This window comes from Asterias rubens, chromosome 11 (genome assembly GCF_902459465.1).
Source record: "Asterias rubens chromosome 11, eAstRub1.3, whole genome shotgun sequence".
Lineage (NCBI taxonomy): Eukaryota > Metazoa > Echinodermata > Asteroidea > Forcipulatida > Asteriidae > Asterias > Asterias rubens.
Genome location: NC_047072.1, coordinates 15435383 through 15447322, shown reverse-complemented (window position 1 = coordinate 15447322; position 11940 = coordinate 15435383). Strand labels below are relative to the sequence as shown.

The following is an 11940-nucleotide window of genomic DNA, read 5'->3' as shown; positions in this document are numbered from 1 at the left end:
AAAACTTGGAAAAAAGGCCAGCGATGTTGCCGACCTTTAAACTGAACTTTGACCCTTTGCCAGTACAGCCTCTAGCGGGCGCTGTCACACAACAACACACGTGAGTTTTGTTAGTTCCGTGATCGAGACTCCGACTCAGACACAGGTAAAACAGTTTCGTTGGGAGACTTATTAGTTTAGTAGTAGCATGGAACTACCTCCATGATAGTAGTAATCTCTTGAAGTTTAAGCAGTAATTTATTTTACGTATAATTTACCGAAAACAGCACTGGATATTTAGTAATATTGTCGCCATTTGATACATACAAGAACCATGAGTCATGGCTGGGCATGACGAGTAATACACTGTGTATTGAATTGAATAGAAGAATTGAATATTGAATGCTCCACCAGTAAAATCAGACACAGCAATACAATACAAACTGAGTCATGTGATCTATTATGAGTGATACAGACAATGTACAGACAAAACCAATTCCCACAAATCAGTCCTACACACACCAGCACCAGCAGTTACAACCACTTTCTTTTCTAGTAAACTTTAACGCAGAGTAAGATGCAACAAATTATGTAGTTGTAATAACGTAACCCTCGGCCGCCAGCTGTGCGGCCGTCGGGAGGAGGGTTATGTTATCCTGTGCGGCCGTCGGGAGGAGGGTTATGTTATCCTGTGCGGCCGTCGGGAGGAGGGTTATGTTATCCTGTGCGGCCGTCGGGAGGAGGGTTATGTTATCCTGTGCGGCCGTCGGGAGGAGGGTTATGTTATCCTGTGCGGCCGTCGGGAGGAGGGTTACGTTATCCTGTGCGGCCGTCGGGAGGAGGGTTATGTTATCCTGTGCGGCCGTCGGGAGGAGGGTTATGTTATCCTGTGCGGCCGTCGGGAGGAGGGTTATGTTATCCTGTGCGGCCGTCGGGAGGAGGGTTATGTTATCCTGTGCGGCCGTCGGGAGGAGGGTAAGGTTATCCTGTGCGGCCGTCGGGAGGAGGGTTAGGTTATCCTGTGCGGCCGTCGGGAGGAGGGTTACGTTATCCTGTGCGGCCGTCGGGAGGAGGGTTATGTTATCCTGTGCGGCCGTCGGGAGGAGGGTTATGTTATCCTGTGCGGCCGTCGGGAGGAGGGTTATGTTATCCTGTGCGGCCGTCGGGAGGAGGGTTATGTTATCCTGTGCGGCCGTCGGGAGGAGGGTTACGTTATCCTGTGCGGCCGTCGGGAGGAGGGTTATGTTATCCTGTGCGGCCGTCGGGAGGAGGGTTACGTTATCCTGTGCGGCCGTCGGGAGGAGGGTTACGTTATCCTGTGCGGCCGTCGGGAGGAGGGTTATGTTATCCTGTGCGGCCGTCGGGAGGAGGGTTACGTTATCCTGTGCGGCCGTCGGGAGGAGGGTTACGTTATCCTGTGCGGCCGTCGGGAGGAGGGTTACGTTATCCTGTGCGGCCGTCGGGAGGAGGGTTATGTTATCCTGTGCGGCCGTCGGGAGGAGGGTTACGTTATCCTGTGCGGCCGTCGGGAGGAGGGTTACGTTATCCTGTGCGGCCGTCGGGAGGAGGGTTACGTTATCCTGTGAGGCCGTCGGGAGGAGGGTTACGTTATCCTGTGCGGCCGTCGGGAGGAGGGTTATGTTATCCTGTGCGGCCGTCGGGAGGAGGGTTATGTTATCCTGTGCGGCCGTCGGGAGGAGGGTTATGTTATCCTGTGCGGCCGTCGGGAGGAGGGTTACGTTATCCTGTGCGGCCGTCGGGAGGAGGGTTACGTTATCCTGTGCGGCCGTCGGGAGGAGGGTTACGTTATCCTGTGCGGCCGTCGGGAGGAGGGTTATGTTATCCTGTGCGGCCGTCGGGAGGAGGGTTACGTTATCCTGTGCGGCCGTCGGGAGGAGGGTTACGTTATCCTGTGCGGCCGTCGGGAGGAGGGTTACGTTATCCTGTGCGGCCGTCGGGAGGAGGGTTACGTTATCCTGTGCGGCCGTCGGGAGGAGGGTTATGTTATCCTGTGCGGCCGTCGGGAGGAGGGTTATGTTATCCTGTGCGGCCGTCGGGAGGAGGGTTATGTTATCCTGTGCGGCCGTCGGGAGGAGGGTTACGTTATCCTGTGCGGCCGTCGGGAGGAGGGTTACGTTATCCTGTGCGGCCGTCGGGAGGAGGGTTACGTTATCCTGTGCGGCCGTCGGGAGGAGGGTTACGTTATCCTGTGCGGCCGTCGGGAGGAGGGTTATGTTATCCTGTGCGGCCGTCGGGAGGAGGGTTATGTTATCCTGTGCGGCCGTCGGGAGGAGGGTTATGTTATCCTGTGCGGCCGTCGGGAGGAGGGTTACGTTATCCTGTGCGGCCGTCGGGAGGAGGGTTACGTTATCCTGTGCGGCCGTCGGGAGGAGGGTTACGTTATCCTGTGCGGCCGTCGGGAGGAGGGTTACGTTATCCTGTGCGGCCGTCGGGAGGAGGGTTATGTTATCCTGTGCGGCCGTCGGGAGGAGGGTTATGTTATCCTGTGCGGCCGTCGGGAGGAGGGTTACGTTATCCTGTGCGGCCGTCGGGAGGAGGGTTACGTAATCCTGTGCGGCCGTCGGGAGGAGGGTTACGTTATCCTGTGCGGCCGTCGGGAGGAGGGTTACGTTATCCTGTGCGGCCGTCGGGAGGAGGGTTACGTTATCCTGTGCGGCCGTCGGGAGGAGGGTTACGTTATCCTGTGCGGCCGTCGGGAGGAGGGTTACGTTATCCTGTGCGGCCGTCGGGAGGAGGGTTATGTTATCCTGTGCGGCCGTCGGGAGGAGGGTTATGTTATCCTGTGCGGCCGTCGGGAGGAGGGTTACGTTATCCTGTGCGGCCGTCGGGAGGAGGGTTACGTTATCCTGTGCGGCCGTCGGGAGGAGGGTTACGTTATCCTGTGCGGCCGTCGGGAGGAGGGTTACGTTATCCTGTGCGGCCGTCGGGAGGAGGGTTACGTTATCCTGTGCGGCCGTCGGGAGGAGGGTTACGTTATCCTGTGCGGCCGTCGGGAGGAGGGTTACGTTATCCTGTGCGGCCGTCGGGAGGAGGGTTACGTTATCCTGTGCGGCCGTCGGGAGGAGGGTTACGTTATCCTGTGCGGCCGTCGGGAGGAGGGTTACGTTATCGCAACTACAAGTTATGCATTGTGGCCTTTGTTTAAAATAAGTATAAGCAGTCCCAGGCTAACCTACTTTAAATATGAAACGTGCCACATTTATCAAGTGAAAAATAAGAGGTGGAGTTGGGCACTCTTAATTAAAGCTCACCGATTACTGATTAGGGTTTGTTATAGACCTAGTAACTGGGGCGCTGTATTCCTTTTTCGAAATGTTGACATTTTCTGTCATACTATTACTAGCATGACAGAAAATGTCAAAATTTCGAAAAAGGAATACATGACAGAAAATGTCAAAATTTCGAAAAAGGAATACAGCGCCCCAGTTTACTGGGTCTATGTCAGTAGTACAGTCATCAAAGTGAACACCACATGACCACCGGCCGGGCTTGTCCTAATGTGATACAACTGGCCCAAAGCTAAAGTGTCATCAACTATATCATTTTTTTTACTCTCCGTCCGCAGGAATACAATGAGTGACTCGGATGATGAGGTTCCACAGCTCTCTGCAGAAACAATGGCTGCTCTGCAAGAGTTTTACAGCAGCCAAGCTAAGACTCAGTCATCGGAATCAGAATCACAAGGAAGTAATATCAGTGAAAACTGGGTTAGTACGAAAAGCTTCTGCCATGAAATCTGGGCCTGGGCTCATTGTCATGAAGCTGTTAGTGTTAAGCACAAAACTGCTTAGCACAGAAAGTCTTGCTTATAGAAGCAGGTTACCAACAGCCAAACTGTAGTGTATAGTGTTTCCCTTCTAGTTTTTGATTAGTAGAACATTTTCTGAACTTTGCTTCACAGTTTTATGTAACTGAGCCCTGAGCTTCCCTGACATTTTGTTTTGAAAACCACATTGTCTGATGGTCAGACCTTACTGTATCATTCATTAAACATCACATACCTTGAAAATGCATAATGGAAATGAAGATTTCCTTACAGTATTATTTGATTTCATGCAGAATTTATCCCAATTTTGGTACGATGAAGTTACTAGTGACATCTTGGCTAAGGAGGCCCTCGAAGTAGCTGGTGAGAGTGGAAGGTATGTTTATAAAATTCTATTTAGTCAAGAAAGTGTTTTAATGGCATGCCCTAAGTGTCCTCATCTAGCAAGCCATCCAGTCATCTAATGGATGGCCCATAAATGGCAGACCGTCGTAGTTCGCGCAGTAAAAGGAAAACCATGCAATATCGAGGCAAACCTGTGTGGATCATTGTATTCTACTTTTAAAACATCTTTCCAACCATATGCATTTTATAAAAAAAACGGTTAGAAACGCTTTTTATAGACCAACTCGTCCGATCCAAGGCAACGTGTTCCTTTAAGTGAACAAAAGTTTGAAGAAAAAAACTGTTGATTTTAAAATTGAAAGAAACATTGCACACAATGTGCTGCTTTCTGGTGAGCTTAATTTTGCACAGATGACCTTTGGATGTTTTAAGAGGAAAATGTGGATAATACTAGATGAGACACAGCATGCCCTTTTGTTATATCTAGAAGCAGTGGCATAACTAAAGGGGGCAAGTGCCTCCCTAATTGATGTCTGTACCCCTGATGAGACCTCTGTGCATGACTTAAATCAAAACTCATTATATAATGCATGCAATATTTACCAATAATTTGTATATCTTTGTTTTAATGATGCAGAATTGCATGTGTGTCTTCACCAACACTGTATCAGAAACTACAGCAGGTTAAGCCCCCATCTTGTACAACGATTCTGTTAGAGTTTGATAAGCGATTCTCAGTCTATGGAGACGACTTTGTTTTCTATGACTACAATGCACCGTTAGAATTATCCAATCTCCAGCAGCATTCATTTGATGTTGTTATTGCTGACCCTCCATACCTGGCTGAGGAGTGTCTGAAGAAAACAGCACAGACTATCAAGTACTTGACCAAAGGAAAAATCATCTTATGCACAGGTAATGAATGAAGCAATTGTCTTCATATTTCTGTGACAAATGCATCCTTCTGTTTTTCTGTGTTTCTGTTTCGAGTGTCTGTTTAAATACTGTGCATAACATTGGAAAGACTGAAAATACAAATGTTGACAAACTTGCACCTTACTTACATGATATAAAGCTGGTCATGGTGGAAATTTTCCTATGACATATTTGAGCTTGAAATGATACAGTTTTTTCAGGAATGAGTCCGAAACCAATGATTGAAAACATTGAAAGCGTTGAAGTAATTTAAAACAACTTTCTTATGACTCCGATCTTTTTCTTACGCCACACCGTTTCTTTGGAATAGTCTTCCTGTGCATATTCGCCAAGCTAATACTTTACAATGTTTGAAGTCCTTGTTGAAAACTCATTTGTTTAAAGCTTCTTTTTTGTAATTTGCCTATTTGTATCTTGTATCTTTCTCTAATTGTTTATTTTATTGTTTCTTTAAGGCGCTTAGAGGCTTTTGCATTAGGCACTTTACAAAATGTCTTATAATTATTATTATTATTATTAAATTCGAAGGCAAAGAAAACTTCTAGGTAAATGTAAAAGACACAGTTTCCATCATCGCTGTGTGTTAATGAAAACTTAAAATTCACTAGTGTCTTGAATTTTGTTTACCATTTCAGGTGCTGTGATGCTAGAGATAGCTCAAGATCTACTTGGTGTAACTGTATGCCCTTTCATTCCACATCACACAAGAAATCTAGCCAACGAATTCCGCTGTTATGCAAACTTCCAGACACATTTTCTTAACACAGACAACAGATGACCACTGTTCAGTTTTTAGTTTTTAATTTGTTACGCTAAAAAACATGATGCTGCTTTATTCAAAGCATAACTGTTAAACCTTTAACTATCTATTTACATGTTTGGCATATCAGGAAATCAGGAATGGTGCCAATGGTTTAACAACACAGTATTACTTGTTTATTGATAGTTTCTGTCTTTAAATCGCTACTCATTGGTTTATCGATTATTTTAAACATCAAAGTATTTCATTAAATTTATTAAATTAATGGCACACTTAGATAGCTTTTAATGCTACATAAACTTTAATATAAACTATAGTTAGTCTGAAAACCTAAGTTTTGTTTTGTTAAAACTTTTGACAATAATATGTCTGTCTGAAATACTCACAAATTAGCTTTGATTTGACTTGCTAGACCAACGTAAACACACACAATACATGTCATTGCTGCACATAATAGTTCTGGGGAACTTAAGTCTAGACAAGTTAATTAAAAAGTTTGTTTTGTTTTACGTTAATTGAAAGCTAATGAACAGGGGCAAATATGTTTATGGATTGTTTTTTATTTTTGCTGTGAAGCAACATTATCACAATACTAGCCAAAGACTCCAAATGAAACTCCTAAGGAGTCAAATGATTTGTAATAATCTATATGATTATCTTCTTGAAATTTCATAAGCCTCGCCCCAAATTTCTGTTCATTTTATTTTATTTTCCAAAAAAACTAGTTGGATTTGAAGGTACTTAGGTACTTATAGATTTTACTAATCTAAAAATAAAATAAAATGTATAGACTTTTTAAAAGATTATACGGTAGTGGTCTGAATTCCACCTTAAAACTAATAATAAAGTGATAAATAATTAATGCAAAGCAGTCATAAATTATTGTGTAAAGATTTGAACAGGTGTGTTTGTTACTATTAAAACTCAAAGGTCGGCTTCTATATCTGGACAGATGGTACAGCCAAGTTGATTGGGTGTTGCTGTAAATGAATCCTTTATTTAATGAAGGGTGTCAAACGAATCAACAATCATGGTATGATAATCGACATCAATAGTTTTAGGCGCCATTATTGAATGGTGCTTCATTTCTAGTTACAATATGCATTGAGAGCCGACACCCTAAGGAGTTTCTAGTTTACACTTCGGTCATATCAATCACATATTATTTTCTAGAGATATCAAACATGTGTTCGAAAATAGTTGAATAGTTGCCCAGATCGATGTGTGTTTGATTACATTACCATGGGAACAAGATAACAAGTACTTCGACAGTTTTAAACTCCCCTGTATGCTTGTCAATAACCATCAAGAAAGCTAGTCGATTTACTTAATGACTTGGAAGTTAAAGTCTCCTCTAGCTTAATTGCTGTATAAGAGGATTTAGAAGATTATGCCTACATCCAATTTAAGAAATGAACATGCTAAAAGTACACTTAGTAAAGTCTATTTGCTCATTGGATGTAAAACGGACTGATTATGTGGTGCAATATTACAGCTGCATAAATTAATACGTGTTGCATATTTGTAGGACATAATGTTCAATAATGATACAATAAGTTCAGACATTGCACTAGAAAGTAATACAGAATACAAATTGTAAAGAACTGCAAAATCTCTAGGTCGAGACAAAAATGAAATTTTCCCTATGGATCTAATTATTGTTGCAAGATCGACGAACAGTGATGCATCTAAACGATTTGTCTTATTTACTGATGATGAAAAAGTTATCAATTTTTTTATACAACTATAACAAAGGGAAACACTATTAATAATTTTTTTCTTTTGAAACGAAACAAGTATTCCACCTGGCACATTTGGACACGCTAAAACTAAATTAAGTTTTTGAAAAACTGGTGTATTTTACGTGCAAATAGCATTCTTATGGTTAATTCCCGTGCTCATTCGTAATAAACACCGTAAACAGATGCAATGGCAAACAGTGAAGTATTCTGATAGCTAGCTGAGGCGTAACTATCAGTGTCTTGATTCCATAAACATCGACTTGCTAATTCCATACTCTGACCATCATGAGAACCAACCAAAACATGTACAACGAGCTTGTGTCTCTTGAATTGCAACGCCTTGACTCGAACCTTGATGGCTTCAGATAAACGAGTAGTAATCCTCCCACTTGTTATTGGGTTGTACTCCATACTACCAAGAACTCCTTCTAAGACATCTGCAATCTCTTGTTGTACTGACAATGGTTTAAATGTATTCTTATCGTCTGGAGTTATTCTGAATGTGTTCTCCATCTTAGGTACAGATTGTTCTGATGTTGAGCTTAAGCTATGGAGCCGTTTAGACCGACCCAACATCGGACTCCCCATGTGGACACCTTTACCTGATGCCGTGAAGCTTATCTTGCGTTTGAGGAGATTCCATGTTGCAAGTTTACTGTTTGACCGGCCAAGTTGAGCAAGTTTCGGTTTGGGTGTTACAGCAGTCTCTGATGAGGGTTGGTCACTACCTTCGTGTCCTGCACTACTATCCTCCACCACAGTTGGCATCAATAACTTGGCTCTCAGCTTCTCCATTGTAACAACTTGTATCAAAGATCAGCTGAAGCTTTGAAATCAGGATGGATGAGATGTATCCAATATCCACGAGGACTAAGTCTTTAGTCACGATTTCTCACGTCTAATTTTCAGCCGAGGTGTAGTGTGATGTATTTTATGAGCTATAGAGAGGCTCATCGAGGCTCATGAGACGTGTTGATTGTGAACTCCCGTGTCGCAGCCGCTTATATCTTGTATTAACACTGGACCCGTGTGGACCAACTGAGTTATCCCAGCGCGAGAGTGGCAGCAGACGATTGAGAGATAGCATTGTCACCATGGGAACACCGCTTCCAAAATTAAATAGAGGTTTATTTACCCGCACGTGCAGTAATAGCACTTCACTTCCATCACAAAGAGTGAATGCTTTGCAACATGACTGTAAAAACAAAGTGAGGAGTTGTGTCGTAACAATCTTGTCACTTGTATAATATCTTCACAAGAGGCGAGTGGTCTTCAATAAGAAAGCTTGGGGGTAATACTCAGCAAACACCCCTTGAGAGGTTTCACAGTTTCTTGTGATAAGAGAAAGAGCACTTCGTCTGTATAGTATTGTGAAGTTTTCTTATTTTTACAGTGTCACGATGGTCACTTTAAGGCCGTTTCAACATTCACAGAACGGTGTCCACATAATAACAAGAGGTGTATTTAAGATTCAAAGCTCATAAAAACTGACTGGCTACACTCAAAACCTAAAACATGGTTTTGATACCTTTTTAGTATATCAACATCTTGAACATGACATGAATCTCCACTCACTGTGAATGAAGCTGTTTGTAAAAGGATTTATCTGTAGAAGTTTCAGCTGCTACAAAAGTTTAATGTCAATCTGTGTTCGTTTGTGTTTAATTGTTTCGTACAAAAAGATAAACCCAGCAAACCCTTTAAATCGCAATGCAAAAAGTTCAGGGCAAACCCTGCAATGTAAAACAACACGATTGTATGAACATTGAAACATCATTATAAAAACATTTCATTGAGAAAAGAAAGTTTTATTGAACGAACTCTTTGATAAACCAATACTGCACGTATTCCTTAATAAATTCTTAGAGCAAACAAGCACGTTTCACCTGGTTAATTAATTGCACAGCAAAAGCAACATTGGTAACCTTTGAAACGTGTACCCTGCCTGTATAGATCATGGATTGACATAATTCATAATTAAATATTAACCGACTTCAAACAGAATTTTTACGAGACAGGCGAAGAACTCTCACGACACTGTTAAAACAAACTGTTACTATGGAAACCTCCAGCCCTGAGTACATAGTGTACACGATTTACTGAGCGTTTTAATTCCAAAGCCCATTAACATTTATTAGCCGAAGCAGATAGTCTAGATCTAGAGTGCATATTACTTTCAATTTCTTTCGATAGTATTATTGCCCATAGACCTTTGTAAAAAGCCCAATCAAAAATTGTTTACTCAGTATGAAATAAAACTCCGAATGTTTCCTCTTGGCCCTTGTATAGGCCTACCTACCAATATTTGTTTCGAACAAAAATTCCGAAAATCTCGGAAGAGGGCGTGAAAATGAACCATAATTCGAGTTATATGATTTCTTAACCGATTTTTGTGTTTGACTATTTAAAACATCCAGTGATAAATAAACCACAAGAGAAACTGTCTTTTTGAAACAATGTACATGTAACCATTATGAAGACCACATACATTCATGAAGACCACATTTATGAACACATTTATGAAGACCACATACACATTTTAAGAACATGCATTTGGGACAAATTTTGTCGAGTCATGGGAGTCGAGAATCAACGGTTCATTCCATCTACTGAAGAGATGGTTTGAGCACAAAAATGCCGCGGCTCCTCTGCTGACAATTAATGGCCCAAAGTTGACTTAACAGCTTCCCACCAAAAAGCCAAACCGTACCCGTATTGAGCTATTGTTAGCTATTATTACCCAGCATAGAATGTCACTTTACAATCAAGTCTCAGTCAACACACAACATATACTCAGCAAACGTTGTACGCCTTATGAACAATCAATCCAGGCATTATCCTCAGTGTATAGACATGCACATAAGTATGCACTAAGCATAAATGTTGGGTGACTTCAAAACTCCTGATTACTTGTCCAACACAAGCATGACACGAGAGTAAACATAGGTGAACATGTTTCAAGGTTACATGCCTACCTTTTAGCATTAATTCCCTCCTCTATGGCTGAAGTTGAAGCCGCTAATTCGTATCATCTTGAGTCATTTTCCAACAGTCCACAGCTTGAGCAGTGAAGGATTACACGTGTGCACAGGTGTACTTAAAAACGCGCTCATGTAAAATCAAGATGGCGTCATACTTTTCTGTCGACAGATGTGATTGGTCCACGAGTTATGTATAAACGCTCTGTATTGGTCCCAAGTTCTTAAATTATTAAATATTAATTAAACAAATAAAATACTCTAAAAATGATTGTTTTACTCAAAAAATGTGTTTTTACAAGAAACTTTATTCACGGGTCATTTTAATGCATAATTTTGATTCGCGGAAAAAAACCTGTTAACTTGTACAGTTCAATACGTGTCCTCGTGCAGTGCATTTTTGTTCACATCAAATTATTTGACGATGAAAAACTCATTTACAACATTTAAATTACAAGGTTACTTTGAATAAACGTGTCTAGATTTTAGTATTCATTTTAATTATGATTAAAATTAAATCCTTTTGCTTACCTTGTTTTAAATAAATTTGTTGTTAATGCCTAATTTGCATATTTTCACTTTTGCAAAAGTAGCCGCCGAGCAGACGAGAGTTCAAAGGATGAAAGACAACGTGTGACTGTTGTGAAATTTGTTATTTTTATAGACCGACTCTTAAAGGTAAGGATTATTATCAAACATTCACTTTATACTTGGGAAGTGTCTAGTCAGAAAGCCACAGAGCCTGCCATTTCATTCGAATTTCGGTAATGTTGTAGAATTATTTACTTTACCAGACAAGGGAAAATTATATCGATAGTCTCTTGTCAGTGACCGTGTGGCAAAGGACAACTTCATGTCACATGGGGGAAAATACTACATGTATAATGATATTCCCTCATAAATCTTGCTTCGCAAAGCAAGTATTCGTCATATCCAAACGTTTAACAAGGCTCCCTGGTAAGATGCTTTCTTACCAACTATTTATTTTAGCCCTTATTTACTAATCTGTTACAAGTGCCCAATCCCAGAACATGAAGAATTTAACATTTCCCTCAAAAACATGAGTTTTGAGTACCTCACTTCAAAATAACTGAATTGAAACTCAACCCTAGGTAATTCAAGCTCCTTTTTGTATTTAACAAAAGAGTCAGACAGCTAGTCTTGGTTCAAAGAGAGTGCATTTAGGTCTTATTCAACCTTAGTATACTAGCAGATTGATTTTGAAATAAAATAAGAAATAATTCCGAAGGGAGACACAATACATGTGTACACATTAATTTGGTTATTTGGGTTTATCAGTTTGAAGAATTGTGAAATGTCAGCATGAACCAAGACTAACAGGCAGACATACAGATACAACACGTACAATCACTAAAAAGAGATAACGTAACAATAATCATAATCACTGAACAG

General features: G+C 41.7%; 2 protein-coding genes across 2 annotated transcripts; one reads left to right on the top strand and one right to left on the bottom strand.

Annotated features, from left to right (window-relative positions):
- Positions 1-72: 72 nt before the first annotated feature.
- LOC117296265 (EEF1A lysine methyltransferase 1-like) lies at positions 73-6669 on the top strand. Its single transcript, XM_033779106.1, has 5 exons — positions 73-145; positions 3566-3707; positions 4060-4142; positions 4749-5026; positions 5683-6669. Exons 2-5 carry the CDS (start codon positions 3573-3575, stop codon positions 5823-5825), a joined length of 639 nt encoding a protein of 212 aa, XP_033634997.1. The 5' UTR covers positions 73-145; positions 3566-3572; the 3' UTR covers positions 5826-6669.
- Positions 6670-7705: 1036 nt separating this feature from the next.
- LOC117296746 (tctex1 domain-containing protein 2-like) lies at positions 7706-8344 on the bottom strand. The gene has a single exon (XM_033779790.1). The coding sequence runs from the start codon at positions 8342-8344 to the stop codon at positions 7706-7708; it is 639 nt and encodes a 212-aa protein (XP_033635681.1).
- Between the last annotated feature and the right edge of the window lie 3596 nt (positions 8345-11940).

What these genes read in the sequence shown, in the direction of transcription:
- LOC117296265 (XM_033779106.1), top strand. Translation starts at nt 3,573, where the DNA reads ATGAGTGACTCGGATGATGAGGTTCCACAGCTCTCTGCAGAAACAATG. An exon ending in GTAATATCAGTGAAAACTGG is followed by an intron (nt 3,708 to 4,059) that starts GTTAGTACGAAA and finishes GATTTCATGCAG; the next exon opens with AATTTATCCCAATTTTGGTA. An exon ending in GTAGCTGGTGAGAGTGGAAG is followed by an intron (nt 4,143 to 4,748) that starts GTATGTTTATAA and finishes TTAATGATGCAG; the next exon opens with AATTGCATGTGTGTCTTCAC.
- LOC117296746 (XM_033779790.1), bottom strand. Translation starts at nt 8,344, where the DNA reads ATGGAGAAGCTGAGAGCCAAGTTATTGATGCCAACTGTGGTGGAGGAT.